The sequence below is a fragment of the Polypterus senegalus genome, chromosome 3 (genome assembly GCF_016835505.1).
Source record: "Polypterus senegalus isolate Bchr_013 chromosome 3, ASM1683550v1, whole genome shotgun sequence".
Lineage (NCBI taxonomy): Eukaryota > Metazoa > Chordata > Cladistia > Polypteriformes > Polypteridae > Polypterus > Polypterus senegalus.
In genome coordinates, this window is record NC_053156.1 from 20,282,754 (window position 1) to 20,305,772 (window position 23,019).

Genomic DNA, 23,019 nt, shown 5'->3' on the forward strand with positions numbered 1-23,019 from the left:
AATATGATATACTTTTATTTTAAATAAATCATTTGGGTGTAAACCAATGAACCAACTAGAGTAAATTGTATGCATTGATTGACACTGTATGTAAATTCAACAGTTTATAAAATGAACCTCTATTCTTTGTTTCTCTGACCAGGCTGTAACCGACTGCTTTTGAAGAATGGTCCCTCCAAGGCATTTTGCTGAGAAGTACAAGATACAATGAACCGCTTTTCTCCTGCCTGATTACTGAATTGTCCTGTTGCAGGACGTTTCTTTCTTTAATAAGATGTTAAATTTCGACCACAGTTTCCAGTTGCCTAAACACGCCTCTTCCTTTCCACTGATTTCTTAACCGGCTCCACTGCCATCTACAGGCAGTCTATTACTAGATTTTCATCTGAAAAGACATCACTACTAAACAAACATTAATTGTTTTGTTAGTTTGCTTTTTCCCCCCAGTTACACAGATATGACTAAAGTACACATTGAAGACTTTCATTTAAGGGGATCTACATACATTTCGGCTACACCGTGTAGAAACTAAAACTTTTTATACATATTCAACCCAATTCAGAGTGCCAACCACAAGTGAATTTTGCTTAAAACTGGGTGGGAACAATTTGACAGTTCACTGAGTGTCACATTTCTAAACCAATCCAATGCCTCATGAAGGTGGCACTTAAAGTAGGGAGTGGTGAAGATCAGAGATGCTCTCATTAACCTGGTCCTACAGAGAGCAAGCTTCTGTTTACAATGAACTGTCTACAGTCAAAGTCTCCTAAAAAAAACTATTAGATGTGTGTTGCATGTGCAAAGTGCACACCACACATTTTAAAAATAGACATAACCTGATGCAAGAGAAAAACCTTTTGGTAGCATCAGATTATACATTGGATTTCAAAGGCATCAATGGATGAATGGTAAAAGTCAATAATAATGCTGTCGCAGGTACTATGTGCGATTCTGTTGTTCCGTGTTACGATGATCATGTAGTAGTCGATATAAGCTTGAAAAAACTGGAAGCTATATTCATGAATATATACTCAGCAAAAAAAGAAACGTCCCTTTTCCAGGACTGTGTATTTCAACAATAATGTTTTAAAAATCCAAATAACTTTCCAGATCTTCATTGTAAAGGGTTTAAACAATGTTTTCTATGCATGTTCAATTAACCCTAATCAATTAATTAACATGCACCTGTGGAATGGTCGTTAAGACCTTAACAGCTTACAGAAAGTAGGCATTTAAGGTCACAGTTCTAAAAACGCAGGACACTAAAGAGACTTGTCTACCGACTGTGAAAGATGCCCAAAGAAAGATGCCCAGGGTCCCTGCTCATCTGTGTGAACGTGCATTAGGCATGCTGCAGGGAGGCATGAGGACTGCTGATGTGGCTAGGGCAATAAATTGCCATGTCCGCACTGTGAGACGCCTAAGACAGCGTTACAGGGAGACAGGAAGGACAGCTGATCATCCTCGCAGTGGAAGACCACGTGTAACAACACCTGCACAGGATCGGTACATCCGAATATCACACCTGCGTGACAGGTACAGGATGGCCACAACAACTGCCCGAGTCACACCAGGAACACACAATCCCTCCATCAGTGCTCAGACTGTCCGCAATAGGCTGAGAGAGGCTGGACTGAGGGCTTGTAGGCCTGTTGTAAGGCAGGTCCTTACCAGACATCACCAGCAACAACGCCGCCTATGGGCACAAACCCACCTTCGCTGGACCAGACAGGAGTGGCAAAAAGTGCTCTTCACTGATGAGTCACGGTTTTGTCTCACCAGGGGTGATGGACGGATTCGTGTTTATCGTCGAAGGAATTGAGCACGTCTGGGACCTGTTGGATCGCAGGGTGAGGGCTAGGGCCATTCCCCCCAGAAATGTCCAGGAACTTGCAGGTGCCTTGGTGGAAGAGTGGGGTAACATCTCACAGCAAGAACTGACAAATCTAGTCCAGTCCATGAGGAGGAGATGCACTGCAGTACTTCAAGCAGCTGGTGGCCACGCCAGATACTGAATGGTACTTTGGATTTTGAGCCTCCCTTCATTCAGGGACACATTGTGAAACATTTTTAGTTTATGTCTTATGGTGTTGACTCTTTTAGTGTTCATACAAATATTTACACATTAAGTATACTGAAAGAAAAAACAGTTGAAAGTCAGAGGACGTTTCTTTTTTTGCTGAGTATATGAACTGCAAAATATGCATTTAAAGTAAACAGTGTGTTACATTTTGTCGAAAAGGACTGTCAGTAAGAGAGCTGATAATGAAGAGCCACAGGAGATGCAGATTTCAGTACTTTAAACACCTAAATCAACAAATCTGCCTAACAACACCAGTAGATGCACAGATGAGGCTGCACAACATCCACCTTCTAACTGCACACTTAATTAAATAACTAAAGAAATTTAATATTACTGTCTAAATTGATAATGCAAACATGCCATGAAAAAACAGCCTCAGTGTTTTAACATGTTGTATTCTATAGTCCACAATGCTCATCTAAACTCTATTTGCTGTTATGTCATATACAGTAGTGATGCAATAGTTAAAATGGCAGAAAGATATTGCAGTAGCAGACAGATGCACTTGTACGAGGCTCATCAGATATGGTGGTCTACGTGTGTGTGTGTGTGTCTGTATGCATGTGTGTCTCCACTGTTGCAGTACTCATTACAATGTGCAAATTAAGTTATACCTTGTGCTACTGAGCTCACTAACAGACAACAATTTTAGTTTCTATTTTCCCTTAGCTTCAATTCTTTTGTTGGCTATCTTTTGTTCTTTCCCTGAAACCCTGGTGGTGGTTTAAAATGCATGGACTGGAGAAATTGGGGGTGAGTGCTTTAGGAAGACGCCCTGTGGGTGCAGCCTTCGCAGTGTGGGATTTTGCTGCTATTCACTAAACACTTTGAGAATCAAATGTCTGGACCCATGAGACTAGTATATGAGAAAAGAAAAAAAAGAGCTTGAAACTGTCTGCCTGTTAAACTAGGATATCCAGACTTTATCTGTATCTGCTCATTTTACAGTAGAAAAGGAGATCATACATATATCTTTGTGTTTTGTTCTCCAATAACAGTTTACACATGACAGTTTAATTTCTTATACATGGAACTTTTAATGTGTTTGACTAGTTTGGGACTTTACATAATACTTAATTCAAAGCTGACTGCTGAAAATTAAAATATATTCAAATGTACAGTTTTATGTGAAGAAACCTAATTGATTATAGGAAGCTTTTCTGTTAGAGTTGTTCTGTCTGCTATGATGCTTTGAACAAACACGTAGGGACTCTTCTATGTGTAGATGTGACTAAAGGATGTTCCATGTTGGGAGTTAATTTATAACAATGGCTTATACAATTTCTTCAATCAGAGAACCATTCATACTGTAAAAAAAAAGGCTACTAAATACTGCAAAAGATAGTAGTACTTGTGAGGTATTCAAATTTCACCTTGATAACATTTCACAAAAGGCATATAATGGCAACTGACAAACTGTGCTGGCCTGAATATCTTGCTTTTGTTAAAACTGTTCTTATGTCCACACAGAATGCATTTATTGCCCTTCTGCTCGGTACCAAAATCACGTAACTTTCTGTCATACGCCTATCATTACAAGTAGCAATTCTTCTCCTTTCTCTTTCTACCAAATTGCCTTATCCCGGATGCCATAAATAAAGTTTGTCCCAACTGTGGTGCAACTTGATTTCTCAATATACTGTTTACCATATAGAGATGGCATATATTGTTTTTTTTATGGTAGGATGCTCTTCCTGCTTCAAGCCTCCTTTAATTGACTTTTATGAAATGCAGAATAAGACCATTTCCAATAACTTACATTTTAGTAGTATATCACATACAGTAATATTAAATTGAACCTCACCCATTTCATGTGATCCCTCACTGCGCTGCCTGGTAAATGCGCCATCCAAGCCCACTGCTGTTAAGGTCTTCTGAATTCCAGATTGGCCCCCCTCTCAGGCTGGTCTGTGAAGGTTAGACTCTCAACCGCCCCGATCATCTGGCAGATAACCCTGTAAGAAAATGCAAGATGAAAGAAAGCAGAAATTAAACACCTTCGTGAGAGAAACAAATGGGAAAGACAAGCTATAACATCTTTTCTTTGTTTTTAACATCTTTCACTGCTGCAGGGAGGTTTTGCTGAACAAGATTAACTTTGTGGTTGACTGCATGTATGTGCCTTGTGATGGTTTAGCACTCTGACCAGCTGGTTACTGCCTTACACTCAGTGTTGCTAGAATAGGTTCTGTCTTTCAACAACAAAAAACTGGATTAAGTGGTTTCATGTAACTAGAAAGAAGGAAGGATATTTAAATTAGAGATCGAGACTTTTAATGCCAGTTCTGATCACTAGTATTTTTAATGGGAAATTAGCCATTCTGAATCCAATTTCAAAATTTAAGCCATGAACGATTCTGTAAGTTCAATTAAATTTTTATACAGTATAACTTAAAGCCCAGGGTATTGTAGATACGTAAAATAATTTATATAAGAGACAAAATTACTTGCATCACACAAAAGTCACCTCATAATATGTATAGAGAAATGCACAAAATATTATGACACAGCTCTGTAGTTTTATAAGGAAAGTGTCTTCTTCCAACTCACTTGTGTCTGAAAAAAAGTACCTTAAATTTCTGAGAGTACACACATATATGCATCCAGAATACTTTCACTTTTAAATGTGCTTGTATTTAGTATTGTACAGAAGCAAATTAAATGACACGTAACTAACAAACTTCATTAAAAAAAAATCGTTCACAAAGACTTGCTGCTTCATATAATGTGTCACATTCTTTAACGAAACATTTCTATAAATTCTAACAGAAGTTACAAAGATCCATCCACAAGGCTGCTCACAGCGGGATGAACTTTTTCTCATTTACTTCATTACCTTATTGTTCAGGTCTTTCAAAGCACAGCTGTAATGTCATCACAGTGCATACATAACCTGTGACAAACAAGTCAGCCACAGCACATATTCACTCTTTTCAAGTGCAAGCTGTTTTGTGTCTCCTGAGAGGTGAATTTAAACCCCACTTTAGGTACCACCTGTATGGGTTTTCCCATAGTAAGTAGTCACAGGCTGATTTGCACATCCTAAACATTACCTTTATTTTTTAAATTGCTTACATTTCCTGTAGGTTGAGATGACAGACCTCTTCAAACTGGCCTGGTGAGAGTAAATGTATATCTGTGTGCGAATGTGTTCGGCAATAGCAAAGAACCAGGAAAAAGGATCTCACCCATACAGAGAAGCTATTGACAGTATGCATAGACAGTACTGTATGTCACCATTTTCACCAATTCTGCCAAAATCTAATGTTGAATAGAAACTTCCAAATGCAATGGATTTGTACCTTTTGATTAGTCTTCTGTCTATAGTATGTTAAAATAGTGTATTGTGTCAGGTTTGCATAATTTTTTAACGTTGGTTTCGTGTTTTATTTATTTTTCTACCATTATTTATTCTTACATTGGTGCCGTCATCAAAAGTCATTATTTTAGTATGTGATTTCCATGACACCACATGTCACTTGCATATGTACATACATTGTCAAGTCTTCCAAGGCTGTGAAAACATTGCAAGTGATCAGCATTCACATGAAGATCCCTCCATCCACAATGTGCCAACTCATGTATTCTCCTTTCCTCGTGTAAAACTGATGCTTGCTGCACACTTTGTATACTGAGAGCTTTGCTATGTAGAACTGCTCCCTGTTATAAGTCAGGGAGACATACCTGTTGATCAGGCCCGTCGCGACAAGGCAGGCAAACCAAGCAATTGCTTGGGGCCCCGAGCTGGCCTGCGACTAAGACAACGACTGGTTAAGAATAAAATGCAGCGACAAACTGTGTGAGCGCCCCATTGATAGTGAATGCAGTAAAGTGCAACGACACGGTTATCGGGATCCCCCTCAAGGGGGCCCCCCACGCTGACAGCAGCCAGCCAACCACGCGATCTCTGCTGCCGGCAAAATACAAAACTTCCTCGGCAGTCATGAAGCGGAATTATACTTCAGGAAGCCAAAAAAGAAAGAAGAGAAAGGAAGAGGAGGATAAGAAAAAACAAGACAGTGGTAAGTGATAAATTACACACATAAAATAGCTCTACTTGTCTTGTACAAATGGTGCAATTTTGCAGCAGGTAGGCTAGCAGAAATATGTACAGTATGGCTATGCTGTGGTTCCTTTTGCGTGCGTGCGTGCGGGGGACCTCCATGTCCATTTTGCTTGGGGCCCCCAAATTCCTTCAAACGGCCCTGCTGTTGATGAGCAAGTTATCAGTGGTTAGGGCCTGTAAGATAATTTATGAACCAAGTTGTTTCAAAGAGCAATTTAAATATTTCACTAGCTGAGGGAACAGGTTGCATTATCACATACCTCAACACGCTATTACTCTGTCTCTATCCTGGGTACTGGCTGAAATCCACTCAAATGCCTGTAGGGAAAGAGAGACAAAATTAGCTCCAACAACAGGTATATGTAGGGTTGCCAGACGTCCCTTACATACGGGACATGTCCCATATATGATCATTTTTTCCCCTGTTCTGTACTGACCTTTCAGGGGCACCCAAATGTCCCGTATTTAGTTTATTTTCAAATTTCGTAATAAAAATATATTTCTACTACCTTCTTACGGTACTTAGTTGTAACTTTATAATTAATTATACTTTCTTTTCTCAAATTCTCTTGATGAAAATAACCCAAATGTAACGAGGAAACGAGTGTTTACTGCCTGTTTGCAACTTGTTCAGTTGCTATGGTTGGCTGAGGACAGCAACACTGTTACCGTTTTGCTCTCCAGTCGAGCTGCTGTGCAGTTCTGGATCAGCATTGCAACATACAGGGTCAACAAAGTGGGTTGTTACTACTTGCCACGGCCCAATTTTTTTCTAACTGCCTATATTAAATTATAATAATATTTCTCTGTTGTCTGTATTAAATAAATATTTTCAAATGATTTCACTTTTACAGATTTGTTTTAGCTTGTATTAACCAATAAAATCATAACCAATTAAAATCCTTGCTTTATGTTTATAACTTATGTCTCTACTTTTATATAATATATTGGCCTGGGTGTGTAGGGGGCATGTATAAATTTATATATATAGTAATACAGAGAGGGATTTTAAGAGTCTCCCGTATTTCTAATTTGGCAACCCTAGGTATGTAGCAACAGCCTGCAACTTCAGAACTCCATTTTTTAAATAAGCCTATTACAAAAACTTTGTTGTATTCTTTTCTTTAAATTTACTTCCCAAATTTACTGCTGAATCCTGGCTTTAAGGAAACACCACCCCTCCAACTTTATGGTGCAACTCAATACTTACTGATCCAATAATTACAATCACTGAAATTTAAAATACGAGGCATGGTTACACAGTGGTTAGTGTTGGTGCCTCATTGTTCTAGGGCTCTAGATGTGAATCTTGGACCGTGTAGCGTTTACTGACACTACATTAGGTTTTCACTGGGTGCACCCAATTTCTACTAAATTCCTTGTTATGTTGATCTTTACTTATTCTTGGTCAAAAAACAAAGATTCGGTTACCTGAAAACCTTGCTAAATGTTTATTACTAAGGCCTTGTTCACACGGGCGTTAAGTTTTTGGATAAACGAACTTGCTCTGAACGTCCTAGACGTTTATGTTGCATTTTGTGGTGGCGATCGATTGACTTCTACACCGGCGTTCGTTTGTCTCTGTCTAACGCCAGCCTGCAGCCCAAATTGTAGTTTGTGTGTTAACCTGTGGAGGCAGTGTCAGGAACTGGATATGAAAGTCCTTGTCGTTTTATTTGAGGTGCCTCCTTTCAATATGGACCATTTTGCTATGTTAGATATTAATCTTCTTGTTTTAAAAATACTCGTAATACGGTGACGTAGGGAGAGAAAAAAATCGCTGCCACTACTGGGTTCATCCTCTGACTGCACAACGTCGGGTTAAAGGAAGTTTTTTTGTGCTTTATGAAGAAATCACGAAAATTTCCGCGCAAGTTTTTTAATTACTGTCGGATGTTGGTTTCCACTTTTGATTGTCTGCTGCAGCTGGTGCAATGCCACATTGCACGCCGATCAACCAATATGCGACTTGGTGTTAGCCCCGAAGAGAGACTACTTGTCACTTTGAGGTAAGAAAACAGTAGTCGAGTGTGCGCTTACACCGGTGTTATGCACTGAAATGCCCCCCCCCTACATAATCGTTATCAAATATTATATTAGAACATAAATGAATAGGTTCATGGTTTACAAATTACACGAGACAATAAAATAAAATAAGCAATATGAAAATATATATGTTGTATATGAAAACATAAAATATCCGGTCCTCCGGCGTAAAATAAAGCGAGAAAGCGAACTAGAAGCGGTTTCCTTGCGTTCGTTGGGTTTTGAGCGCCAAGAAAAGCTGCATGCAGCGTTTTTGATGCCGTATAAGCGCTGCGGACAGCGCGCGTCACCAAAGCCCGTGTGAACACTCTCATTGACTCCTTGTAGAAAACACTCGCGCTTGATCGCTCACGGACGCCTTCTGACGCAAAAAGCGCTTCGATTTTAACGCCCGTGTGAACAAGGCCTAAATACTCCTTTTGACTGGCCATTTTCTAGAGATTGTCCATTTCATTTAGGAATTTTGCCTGCTTTTCAAATGCTTGGTATTTTCTGTATTTGGTATCAATTAGGCCTTGTTCAGTGGAACAGTGGAAACCAACATCCGACAGTAATTAAAAAACTTGCGCGGAAATTTTCGCATTTCTTCATAAAGCACAAAAAAACTTCCTTTAACCCAACGTTGTGCAGTCAGAGGATGAACCCAGTAGCGGCGATTTTTCTCTCCCTACATGCAGCGTATTACGAGTATTTTAAAACAAGAAGATTAATATCTAACATAGCAAAATGGTCCATATTGAAAGGAGGCACCTCAAATAAAACGACAAGGGCTTTCATATCCAGTTCCCGACACTGCCTCCACAGGTTAACACACAAACTACAATTTGGGCTGCAGGCTGGCGTTAGACAGAGACAAACAAACGCCGGTGTAGAAGTCAATCGATCGCCACCACAAAATGCAACATAAACGTCTAGGACGTTCAGAGCAAGTTCGTTTATCCAAAAACTTAACACCCGTGTGAACAAGGCCTAACTAGATACAAACCTGCAAACCAGTTTAACTATCTGGTTCATACATTTGGTATGTGGGCCTCAAATACAAAAAAAGAAAAATGGTTTATGTTGACTCAGCATTCCAATGCAAAATGCGCACAAGCAACTATAAGGGCTAATTTAAATATATACAGGCCTACAAAAAGTATTCAACCCCTTGGACATTGTATAGGTTACAATGTACACCACTGAACCACTGTGGATTTCATTTGTTGTTTTTTTTTTGTCACTGATCAGCAGAAACAGAATCTACAGTACACTGATCAGCCACAACTTTAAAACAACTGACAGGTGAAGTCAACACAATTGATTGTCTCGTTCCCATGGCACCTGTCCAGGGGTGGGATATACTAGGCTGTAAGCGAGCAGTCAGTTCAACAAGGTTTTGAATGGGCACTTGAGCGTTAAAACTGGACCATGGGGCAATGGAAGAAGGTGGCCTGGCCTGATGAATTATGTTTAGTTTTCTTTTAGATCATGAGGGATGGTCAGGTGCATGTCTGTCGTATACCTGGAGGAGAGATGGAAGGAGGATGCACTATTGTAAGGCGGCAAGCTATCAGAAGTAGTGTAATGCTCTAGGCAATGTTCTGTTGGGAAACCTCGGGTCCTGGAATTCCTGTGGATGTCACTTTGACATGTACCACCTAACTAAAGATTGTTACAGACAACGTACACATTTTACAGCAATGGAATTCCCAAATGGCACTGGCTTCTTTCAGCAAGATAATGTGCCCTGCCACACAGCAAAAATTGTTCAGGAGTAGTTTGTGTAACATGAAAAAGAATTCAAGGTGCTGGCTCGACCTTCAAATTCCCCAGATCTCAAACGATCGAGCAACTGTGGGATTTGCTGGAAAAACCAAGGACTTGAAGGATCTATTGCTAGTGTCTTGGTGCCAAATACCACGGGACACCTTCAGAGGTCTTGTGGAGTCTATGCCTTAAAGGGTCGGAGCTGTTTTAGCAGCATGAGAGGGACCTACAAAATATTACACTGGTGGTTTTAATGTTGTGGCTATATTGCTGTAATGTCAAGGTGAAAACAGATCTTTTTAGTGGTCTCAATTAACCGCAAATATGAAAAACAAAATAATTGATCACATAAACATTACACCCTTTAATATGGCACACCTAAATCCTTAGGGGTACTGCCACTAGGGTTTAAAAGTCCCATCATTAGTTCAATGTAGATCACCAATCTGGGATTTCAATTGATGCTAGTACAAATGCAATGAGTGCAGAATGCAGCTGCTAGAATCCTAACTGGGAAAAGAAAATCCGAACACATTTCTCCAGTTTTGATGTCACTACACTGGTTGCCTGTGTCATTCAGGATTGACTTTAAAATTCTGCTTATGGTTTGTAAAGCCTTAAATAATCTCGCTCCATCTTATATATCAGAATGTCTGACACCTTATATTCCAAATCGTAACCTTAGATCTTCAAATGAGTGTCTCCTTAGAATTCCAAAAGCTAAACTTAAAAGAAGTGGTGAGGTGACCTTCTGCTGTTATGCACCTAAAATCTGGAATAGCCTGCCAATAGGAATTCGCCAGGCAAATACAGTGGAGCACTTTAAAACACTGCTGAAAACACATTACTTTAACATGACCTTCTCCTAACTTCACTTTAACTTAATCCTGATACTCTGGATGTTCAATTCATCACAATAACTATTCATAGTGGCTCTAAAATCCGTACTGACCCCAACTCTCTCTTCTGTTTCTTTTTCCGGTTTCTTTGTGGTGGCGGCCTGCGCCACCACCACCTACTCAAAGCATCCTGATGCACCAACATTGATGGACTGAAAGCCAGAAGTCTATGTGACCATCATCATCATCAGGTCCTTCCATGAAAACCCTAAATACAAAGAGGACTGTTTGACTTATGTTAGGTAGATTGCCCAGAGGGGACTGGGCGGTCTCTTGGTCTGGAACCCCTACAGATTTTATTTTTTTCTCCAGCTTTTGGAGTTTTTTTTTTGTTTTTTCTGTCCACCCTGGCCATCGGACCTCACTTATTCTATGTTAATTAATGTTGACTTATGTTTATTTTTTTATTGTGTCTTCTATTTTTCTTTTCATTTTGTAAAGCACTTTGAGCTACATTTTTTTTGCATGAATATGTGCTATATAAATAAATGTTGATTGATTGATTGGTATGTGGAAGGTCCAACTTGTGGTGAATCAGTATGGTGGACTGACCTACTGTATACCTACAATAAAGACAAAATAACACTCCAAGCAACTCCACAAAAGGCTGATTGTAAAACACAAGTCAAGGGATGGAAACAAGAAAACATCCAAGTCATTAAATACTGAATTAAATCAATCATCGACCTAATGCAGACAGAGCCCACCCCCACAACTAAAGACAAAAACAAAATAGGAAGTTTCCTGGCACTCTGTGCTACATTGTTGTCAGGAACGGGTCAAGAAGATCTACAGCCTGACTTGACAAAGCACCTAGTGCTGCAAAGACCTAAAATTGACTTGTTTGGCTCTTCTGAGGAGTTGCTGTAGAGTCTTAAGGATGGAATTCTGCCGTCTGCAGAAGCAGTATAGGCAGTGAAACAGTTTAGAGACTGTTGCCTCTAAGGCTTCATCTGCTAAAGTCCATTGGCACGGGTGTATGGTGCCGGCAAAGCTTAGGCCTCACGAAGATGGAAAAAAGTGTTGCAGACAGAGTTGCCACTGACGCATGGTGAGCCTTTGCTGTGTCACCTAACAGCAAAGCACTCAAGACCCCTGATGATGTGATTTTATCTTTGGCCTCATGGCCAAAACAGAAATAAAGACAACTCCACCATTTCAAAATGTTAGATATGGTTGAAGGGGAAAGCTACGCAACAACCAGAGATGCATCACCCACACTATGAGCTGGCATTCCATCACTAGTGACAGGGGCGGCTATTACAACAGCAAGCCTTCAGTGCTACAGAATTCCATCTAGTGTGGCAAAGGTGAGCTGTCCTTTTAAAGATACCAGCCACCTAAAACAGCCATGTAATGAGCAAAACAGGGGCAAATCTTACCCCCCACCCCCGAAAACCGACATTGCTAAGTAAGCAAGTCCAAAGAGACTCAACGAATTTTTGACCTTATGGCTCGGCCACCGAATTGTTGGGTGGCTGGAGAAAAAGAATCCATGCCAGCGCAATAATACGTCAATACACCAGGAGTCGCGAGAGCACGCCCAGTTTTGCACGAACTATTTTTCTCCAGCCAATCAGCTACCTGAGCTGCCTTTACTGTACTTGCTCTGATCGCTTCGGATCAGTCGAGCCGAAGATCGTTCGTCATTATAAAGATACAAGCGCCACATTTAAACTTTTACCTTTTCACGGCTGTCTGTCTCAGGTCCCTTTGGTAACCCGAAAACAGTCCTTTCTGACAGGCATGATTTTCCCGTTACACGGAAGACCTCTTATGACCGCATATTTAAAAGGTTTTCGTCACAGCTTATGCACAACACATACTCTCTATGAGTGCAGTATTTGCTTCAGTTTGATTAATTACTGTTAAGATCAGTTGGGGCTTGAAGAAGAGAAGATGTGACCGAGTACAGAAGCGGTATAATCGTTCGCGATTTGTTTATTGATGGACCGGCTCCTCCCCTTCTACAAAAATAAATTTACGTAATGTCGGTAAAAAACCTCAGAAGCAGGCGGTACAACGGGAATCACGGCCTCCCCCAGTTGCTCAATACCAAACTACAGACCCCGAATAAGGAAGCACCGCGTCTCCGGCGTTCGTCTGTTTTACCTAGGAATCCCTTGGTGCAGAATTCCCTTGTGTTTCTCTGCGCCTTTGGTTTTCTTTTTCCTCTTGTTTTGTTTTTCGCTCGGTCTCTCAGTTTACAAACACAGGAAACGACCCTGGAAGTATTCCCGCGGACTACACGAACACGTGACTGGCGAGCGTGCGCCAACCTCGCCAAACGTCGGCCATTTTGGCAAAGGATGATTAGCGGGCCCTCTTCGGTTTCTCCGGCTATAGCAGTAAAGGAAAGGCAAATACGCCATCGGTGAAATAAGATTAAATAAGTGCTAATAAGACAAATGCCAAATCTTAACGATTCGTGTGTATTTTACAGTAACGACGATGTAGTCGAACAAGGAGACTCCTGGGTCGGCCATGTTTGTAAGGTATTTGGTAGCGGCACACAAAGATGGCGTAGACGGCTACCTGCGGGCGGGGGAAGATGAGGCGAGGGGCGCGGCTATCTGGTAAAGAAGGAGGAACCTGATCTGTAAAGTGAGAGGGTATTGTACGGTGGGTGCAGGGTGCAGCAATCTACATGAAAAAGATGATTGTATTGACATCTTCAAATCAATATCAGATGTATTTATATAGCACATGTAAAAACAACAGCAGATGACCAAAGTGCTGTACACCCAAAAAATAATACAGCGCAAAAAACAATAAGCAATAGGACAATAAATTAGGGGCGGCACGGTTTAGGTCCCTAAGTGGAGTTTGCATGTTCACCCCGTGTCTGCGTGGGTTTCCTTCTGGTACTCCGGTTTCCTCCCACAGTCCAAAGGCATGCAGGTTTGGTGCATTGGCGATTCTAAATTGTCCTTAGTGTGTGTGTGTGCTCTGCAGTGGGCTGGCGCCCTGTCCAGGGTTTGTTTCCAGCCTTGTGCCCTGTGTTGGCTGGGATTGGCTCCAGCAGACCCCCGTGACCCTGTAGTTCGGATATAGCGGGTTGGATGATGGATGGATAGACAATAAAGTAGACAAGCACAGCGCTAATAATTATAATGAATTAAAATGTATCTTAAGGAGTGATGTAAAAATGGGCAAAGTACATCAGATATCTTGAAATGTATTTTAGGTATCTTTTATTTATGGTTAAAAAAATCACATTTAGAGATATCTCAGAATGAATTTACCTTTTCAGATTTGTGAAACCCAATTTTCGATGTCTCAAAATAAATATACATTTTAAGATACCTGCAATGTATTTTTATATATTCCAAATGCATTTACAAATATTTAATTAAATAATAACAATATATTTTTCAGATATTTAAAAATGGCCTGGTGTGCCTTTTAAGATAACTGATAATACTGACTTGCAAAAAAAGTTGATGCGTTCTTTATAAATTTGAATATGAATCCAAATTTGGCAGCAGAATTGTTCAAGGTTTTTGAGAAGTGAAGGTCAGTCAGTCATTTACCGACCTGCTATATCCCAACACAGGGTCACGGGGGTCTGCTAGAGCCAATCCCAGCCAGCACAGGATGCAAGGCTGGAACTAATCCCAGGCAGGGTGCCAGCCCACTGCAGGACACACACACACACGGGACAATTTAGGATCGCCAATGCATCTAACCTGCATGGCTTTGGACTGCGGGAGGAAAACCACGCAGACACGGGGAGAACATGCAAACTCCATGCAGGGAGGACCCAGGAAGCAAACCCATGTCTCCTTACTGCCCAAAGTGAAGGTTTAAAATTGAAAAAAAAAGCCCACTATTTTAAAGCTAAAAACCAAATAAAGTTTTGAAATTAATTATTAACAACAACTACAGCAACAGTTATTTCTAGAGCACGTTTTCATACAAATGAAGTGCTTTACAAGATGAAGGAAGAAAAATATACAAATCAGATTAGCCAATACTAGGTAAAAAAGAATAAAGTAAGGTCCGATGGCCAGGAGGATAGGAAAAAAAAAAGAGCTGGAGAGGGCCGGAGGAAAAAAAAAACAAAACCAGCAGGGGTTCCGAGGCCACAAGACCACCCAGCCCCCACTGGGCATTCTACCTAACATAAATGATCTCAGTCAGTCCTCATGGTTTTCAGGCTTCATGTGGAAGAAATACAGTAGGATGCAAAAGTTTGGGCAACCTTGTTAATAGTCATTATTTTCCTGTATAAATCATTGGTTGTTACGATAAAAAATGTCAGTTCAATATATCATATAGGAGACACACACAGTGATATTTGAGAAGTGAAATGAAGTTTATTGGATTTACAGAAAGTGTGCAATAATTGTTCAAACAAAATCAGGCAGGTGCAGAAATTTGGGCACCGTTGTCATTTTATTGATTCCCAAACTTTTCGAACTAATTATTGGAACTCCAATTGGCTTGGTAAGCTCAGTGACCCCTGACCTACATACACAGGTGAATCCGAGTATTTAAGGGGGCCAATTGTAACTTTCCCTCCTCCTTTAATTTTCTCTGAAGAGTAGCAACATGGGGGTCACAAAACAACTCTCAAATGACCTGAAGACAAAGACTGTTCACCATCATGGTTTAGGGGAAGGATACAGAAAGCTGTCCCAGAGATGGAAGCTGTCTGTTTCCACAGTTAGGAACATGTTGAGGAAATGGAAGACCACAGGCTCAGTTCAAGTTAAGGCTCGAAGTGGCAGACCAAGAAAGATCTCAGATAGACAGAAGCGATGAATGGTGAGAAGAACAGTCAGAGTCAACCTACAGAGCAGCACCAAAGACCTACAACATCATCTTGCAGCAGATGGAGTCACTGTGCATTGTTCAACCATTCGGCGCACTTTACACAAGGAGATGCTGTATGCGAGAGTGATGAAGAGGAAGCACAAACAGAGCCGCGTGAGGTCTGCTCAAGCACATTTGGACAAGCCAGCTTCATTTTGGAATAAGGTGCTGTGGACTGATGAAACGAAAATGGAGTTATTTGGGCATAACAAGGGGCGTTATGCATGGAGGAAAAAGAACACAGCATTCCTAGAAAAACACCTGCTACCTACTGTAAAATATGGTGGTGGTTCCATCATGCTGTGGGGCTGTGTGGCCAGTGCAGGGACTGGGAATCTTGTCAAAGTTGAGGGACGCATGGATTCCACTCAGTATCAGCAGATTCTGGAGACCAATGTCCAGGAATCAGTGACAAAGCTGAAGCTGCGCCGGGGCTGGATCTTTCAACAAGACAACCACCCGAAACACGGCTCAAAATCCACTAAGGCATTCATGCAGAGGAACAAGTACAACGTTCTGGAATGACCATCTCAGTCCTCAGACCTGAATAGAATTGAAAATCTGTGGTGTGAGTTAAAGAGAGCTGTCTATGCTCAGAAGCCATCAAACCTGAATGAACTCGAGATGTTTTGTAAAGAGGAATGGTCCAAAATACCTTCAACCACAATCCAGACTCTCATTGGAACCTACAGGAAGCGTTTAGAGGCTCTAATTTCTGCAAAAGGCGGATCTACTAAATATTGATTTCATTTCTTTTTTGTGGTGCCCAAATTTATGCACCTGCCTGATTTTGTTTGAACAATTATTGCACACTTTCTGTAAATCCAATAAACTTCATTTCACTTCTCAAATATCACTGTGTGTGTCTCCTATATGATATATTTAATTGACATTTTTTATCGTAACAACCAACGATTTATACAGGAAAATAATGACTATTAACAAGGTTGCCCAAACCTTTGCATCCCACTGTAGATGATGATGGTCATGTAGACACCTGGGGCCTCATGTATAACGCCGTGCGTAGAACTCGCACTATAACATGGCCTAAGCACAAAAGCCGAAATGTGCTTACGCACAGAAAAATCCAGCTGCAGGAATCTGTGCGTACTCCAACTTCCACGTTCTTCCGCTACATAAATCCCGATCAGCGTGAAAACTAACGCTCGTGCACGCGCATTTTGTAACGCCCCAAATCCTCCCAGAATTACGCCTCTTTGAATATGCAAATCAATATAAATCACCCTTAAGCGCAGCCTTCTGTGAAAAGACAATGGGAAAAGCACGGGGAAAATATAAGAATTTCAGCGAATTCCAAGTGGAGGCAAAGGAAAAACATACTATTTGTTCAAATAAGCCGTGGTATAATCAACAAAAGGAAGTTGATCGAGTGACATAGCGTGTTGGAGAAACTTGAAAGCTCACATTCACAAAATCGCACAGTGCCGGAAATAAAAAGAAGTCACATATCAAAGTCGCCGTGAAAAGAAGAGTTGTAGCCCACCGTCTGAGTGTCATATGAAAGCTTATTAGGGTACAGAGAAAAAAGGCACACGGTGGGGAAAAAGCACGAAATGTCAACTTTAATCTCGAATTTTCCACTTTAATCACGTAGTTTATTTTGTCATTTAGTAGAACATCATAAACTTCATCTTAAAATCGTTTAATTAACCAGTTTCTCAAAATTACATCGTAATTAAAGTAGCACGTTAAATGCTTTGTTTTGTATTTGATCTTCTACTCGTATGTGATCTATGTGTGTGAATCACTACTTGCTTCTTAAACTGGCTCTCTTCCTTCAACTGGACACAGAGTCCATTACATTCGTGATATTACAGCTCTCTGAATAACTAAAATACTGAGATGTATACGTGATGTCATTTTCATGATGATAGGAGCTAAAGCACATTATTAAACATGTGTTTCATGAGCCTCGTGCTCATGACAAGCATTATCTTTTGTCGAAATTTGTCGCTGCGTTTTTAGCTGTGTTGTTATTTTCTCTTTCTGTTTTATATTCAATATATATTGGCGTGGCCGCCCCAAGAGTCCTTGCTTTTCTTTTCCCAAGTAACCGATCGCCACACAATCAGCTCTGTAATAGAAGTTAAGCCATCTGTAAGCTTAGCGCAGATTATTCAAAACGTTTAAAGAACATTGAAATATCTTCGTAGTACATGTTTAATTATTCTATCCTTCATGACACTCCCAGTGAAGAATATAGATTATTTAAATGAAGTTAAAGTTTTATCTGTATAATTTAATAAACATATTTTGCTGCATTTCACCTTAAAAATGATATCGTCATCATATGTAAATACACGCTTTATAAAGTGGCTCAGGTTGTGAGATATTATAACTGTAGTGCAAGTTTACAGTGAGGTGATTGTACTTATAAGTACAGACAGTTCTACAAGAAGCAATTGATTGAGTGCATTTAAAGTTCTTGGGATGAAACTGTTTCTGAACCGCGAGGTCCGTACAGGAAAGGCTTTAAAACGTTTTGCAGTGGCTGAGACAGCGTGTCCTTAAAGCTGTATACCGATAATTCTCTTTCCGATCAGCTGCTGCTGTGATTCACACTCAGATACAGTGATATAAATACTCTGAGTGGTGCAGTGAGAGTAATATGGAAAAAGATGATCCGCTGTGGCAACTCCTAATGGGAGGAGCTGAAAGGAGAAAAAGAAGAAGGAGAAGAAGAAGAAGAAGAAGAAGAAGAAGTGAGAGTAACAACGCTAAAGCAGTTATGGTATTTGGAATACTATGGCTGTTCCCTGAACCATTATATTGTTACAAGTTAATTACAATCAGATGCATTACACTAATAAACAATATGCGGTTAGTTTCAGTGTATTTATAAAGCCGCGTCATGAAAATAAGGTGTAACCACACAGGAACAGTAGCAGTGCTTTGACGCTGGGTGCCGCCAGTCTGCAAAACCGAGCGGAGAACTTGCGTACGACAAGGTATGAGGTACCGCGGAAAAGTGCGTGGATTTACGTCAAGTGTAGGTTTTATACATCGCGATTTGAACGTGGAAAAGTTCTTACGCAACATTTCTGTGCGTACGCACCGTTTATACATGAGGCTTTTGTCTTGCTGATGTTGAGATGAAGGTGGTTACACCACAAGACGAAGTCCTCCACAACCTTTAATTACAAAACTGAAAGTAAAATTAATTAAAATCTAACAAATTACACTATGTATTGATGTGTACAATATTATTGAAAATCAATTTAACTTGAACATTTTTATTCAAGTTTTTTTTCCCTCTTTAGTGTTATATTTACTGCAGGAAGATCAAGCCAAAAATATACAAATTTTTCAACAAGATAAAGAATCTAGTTTTGTGTAACAGAAACATTTAAATACTAAAATAGCAACATAAATACAGCAGCAAAGGTCCGTCTGGTGTCCAATGCTGTACTGATACAGACTCAGGTGATATGTTTTGAAACAGTCACCAATGCACAGTATGATGTTGCAATCAGGACAGTACAAGCGCATTTCTTTGCACACTTTTCTTATAATATTTTTTCTGTTGCTTGCGCAGATCTACACAATTGATTCCACCCATTTTGTTATCGTAGGCTACGACAGTTTAATGACTTTCATATTTCCTCTGACACCAACATTGACAGCTGCTGCATTGTGAACAGTGCTTAGGGGGCTAACATCCTCCTTGTCCTTCCACTTGATTGTAATTATTTTGCTTTTTGCCATGCAGCTACTGTCGCACTGGTGAAGCTTCATGTGACCACATTCACTAGGCACATCATGGCAGTTTGGTTGTACAATATCATATCATGCATCAGTTTCACATTCTGTGTCAATGTCTGATGACCAATTCACATTGACATCACTATTGCTCAATTTGGTTCAGTTTCAGTTTATTCTAAAACTGCCTTACGGCTTTTCGTTTGCCTTTGTATTTTTGGTTGGAGGCTCTGTCCCACTCATGAAAATTGATGAGTTACCTTAGAGTGGCAAAATGCATAGAAATATTTTGAATTTTTTGCTGCATTGTGTTGTCCACTAGATTTCAGCACAACACTGTCCTGAGCATTATTCAGGCTTAAAAATGTAAAGTGTATCATTATATGTCACCCTGAGTCTGTCTCGTGGTTAACCATAATTGTGTAGAATTCCAAGCCATTAGTGCCAAAACAACAATATGTATTAATTGATTAACATATAGCCTGACTTGTCTTTGTTACTTCTTAGTTTTTTTAACCAAAACTTCAGTTGTTGACCTGTCATTTGTCCTTTTTCTGGTGAGTTTCTGGCAGTAGTTTGCCATCATACTGAGATCCCAAAGTCTCGTGTACCTTCTTTCCATGTCTTTGATATCTTGATGGAATCTTTCATCCTGCTCCTCATTCGCTGCTCAGGGAAAATTCCAAATGCTAATTCAAACAGTGAGCTTTGAGTCTCATGTAAGAACCCAATTCCTTATACTTAACTAATACATTTTCACTGTTTCTTACAATTAAAATATGTATTGTTACCTAAAAACTTAAAAATGACATTTATTACACCATCAAATATCAATTTTCTTATATCAGGTCTGGCAAAAAGGCCCTCTTTCACTTTAGTTTCAGAGAAACCCCTGAAAACTTTGACACAAGTACAACAGCAAGTTGCCTGAAGAAGGGGCTTGAGCTGTCCTGAAAGCTTGAATATTGTAATCTGTTTAATTGGTCAATAAAATGTTTCCTTTTGCTTGGCTTCTCATTGGCACAAATACTTATAAAACAACATTAATCTTTTCATAGGGCTTTGACAAAGTGCTTCATTAAACCAAGCTTATTTTGAAGCATTGGTAGCAGCACTTTACCTGGATACGCCACACTAGATCTGATGATGTGTATGGCACCAAGCTGTGGCTTTTTCTTCTAGCTGCCCATTCCTTCTGAGTCCAATGTCAGTTCTTCACTCAGTTGTCCCACTCAAATGTCCAGATACACTCACCTAAAGGATTATTAGGACCACCATACTAATACGGTGTTTGACCCCCTTTCACCTTCAGAACTGCCTTAATTCTACGTGGCATTGATTCAACAAGGTGCTGAAAGCATTCTTTAGAAATGTTGGCCCATATTGATAGGATAGCATCTTGCAGTTGATGGAGATTTGTGGGATGCACATCCAGGGCACGAAGCTCCCATTCCACCACATCCCAAAGATGCTCTATTGGGTTGAGATCTGGTGATTGTGGGGGCCATTTTAGCACAGTGAACTCATTGTCATGTTCAAGAAACCAATTTGAAATGATTCAAGCTTTGTGACATGGTGCATTATCCTGCTGGAAGTAGCCATCAGAGGATGGGTACATGGTGGTCATGAAGGGATGGACATGGTCAGAAACAATGCTCAGGTAGCCCGTGGCATTTAAACGATGCCCAATTGGCACTAAGGGGCCAAAAGTGTGCCAAGAAAACATCCCCCACACCATTACACCACCACCACCAGCCTGCACAGTGGTAACAAGGCATGATGGATCCATGTTCTCATTCTGTTTACGCCAAATTCTGACTCTACCATTTGAATGTCTCAACAGAAATCGAGACTCATCAGACCAGGCAACATTTTTCCAGTCTTCAACTGTCCAATTTTGGTGAGCTTGTGCAAATTGTAGCCTCTTTTTCCTATTTGTAGTGGAGATGAGTGGTACCCGGTGGGGTCTTCTGCTGTTGTAGCCCATCCGCCTCAAGGTTGTGCGTGTTGTGGCTTCACAAATGCTTTGCTGCATACCTCGGTTGTAACGAGTGGTTATTTCAGTCAAAGTTGCTCTTCTATCAGCTTGAATCAGTCGGCCCATTCTCCTCTGACCTCTAGCATCAACAAGGCATTTTCGCCCACAGGACTGCCGCATACTGGACGTTTTTCCCTTTTCACACCATTCTTTGTAAACCCTAGAAATGGTTGTGCGTGAAAATCCCAGTAACTGAGCAGATTGTGAAGTACTCAGACCGGCCCGTCTGGCACCAACAACCATGCCACGCTCAGAATTGCTTAAATCACCTTTCTTTCCCATTCTGACATTCAGTTTGGAGTTCAGGAGATTGTCTTGACCAGGACCACACCCCAAAATGCATTGAAGCAACTGCCATGTGATTGGTTGATTAGATAATTGCATTAATGAGAAATTGGACAGGTGTTCCTAATAATCCTTTAGGTGAGTGTAGACCTTTAATGGCCTGCTGCTATGACTCATCACTGAGTTCAATTTAAACTCTATTTTGACCTACCTTGTTATCCAATAAAATAATTGTTTTACTTTAAATATAGATTTTAATATTAAAATATTAAATCAAAACATCATTCAAATAAAATATTCATATTTAATTATGTAGGAATCCATTTCATCGGCAGTAGTAAGCATTTTTCTAATTAATTCTTGTGCTATCGATTCACCAATCAGTAACGAGAGGGCGTGTTAGAGCCCACCCTCTCAACTTTGACGAGTGAAAGTGACAGTTTTTTTTCAAGTCGTATTTCATGACGGGTTGCAGGAATGTTACGGACAAAATGAAATAAATAAATAAGCAGCAAAAAACATATTTCTTGACACATTTATTTATTTATGCTCTCATTTCATGACAAATTTATTTATTAAGGCTTCATTTCATGATACATTTATTTATCTATGCTCACATTTCACAATACTTTTATTTATTTGCGCATTTATTTATTTATTTAATTTTGTCCAAAATAGTCCTCCATATGTTCTTACCCTCACCTATGGCCACGAACTTTGGGTAGTGACCAAAAGAGCAAGATCACGGATACAAGCGGCCGAAATGAGTTTTCTCCACAGGGTGGCTGGACTTTCCCTTAGAGATAGGGTGAGGAGTTCAGTTATCCAGGAGAGACTCGGAGTAGAGTCGCTGATTCTCTGTTTTGAGAGGAGTCAGTTGAGGTGGTTCGGGTATCTGGTCAGGATGCCCCCTGGACGCCTCCCTGGGGGGGTGTTCCGGGCATGTCCCACTGGGGGAAGGCCATGGGACAGACCCAGGACACACTGGAGGGATTATATGTCCCGGCTGGCCTTAGAATGTCTCGGGGTCCTCCCAGAAGAGCTGGAGGAGGTGGCCGGGGAGAGGGATGTCTGGGCTTCCTTGCTTAGGCTGCTGCCCCCGCGAACCGACTTCGGATAAGCGGTGGATAATGGATGGATGGATGATAAATTACGGAGAAAAATGTTTTTCATTTTTGTGTTCAACAGCCAAAATATATAAAAATCACATGAAATAATCAAAACATTTTTTTCAGGGTATACCTGTGAGTACTTACAAAAAAGTAGTCACTTGGTAGTATTTTTCCATTCATAATCATCTGGGTGTTTTACAGTG

The 23,019-nt window shown here is 40.4% G+C and overlaps 1 protein-coding gene across 2 annotated transcripts in view; it reads right to left on the bottom strand.

Annotated features, from left to right (window-relative positions):
• znf740b (zinc finger protein 740b) overlaps positions 1–13,092 on the bottom strand; it is a 34,839-nt gene extending 21,747 nt beyond the window's left edge. For both annotated transcript variants that reach the window (XM_039746750.1, XM_039746749.1), the window contains exons 1-3: positions 12,956–13,092; positions 6,410–6,467; positions 3,888–4,038 (exon numbers count right to left, since the gene is read on the bottom strand). In XM_039746750.1, coding sequence (XP_039602684.1) covers positions 3,888–3,932 — 45 coding nt within the window. In that variant the 5' untranslated portion in view covers positions 3,933–4,038; positions 6,410–6,467; positions 12,956–13,092. The remainder of the gene's footprint in view (positions 1–3,887; positions 4,039–6,409; positions 6,468–12,955) is intronic.
• Between the last annotated feature and the right edge of the window lie 9,927 nt (positions 13,093–23,019).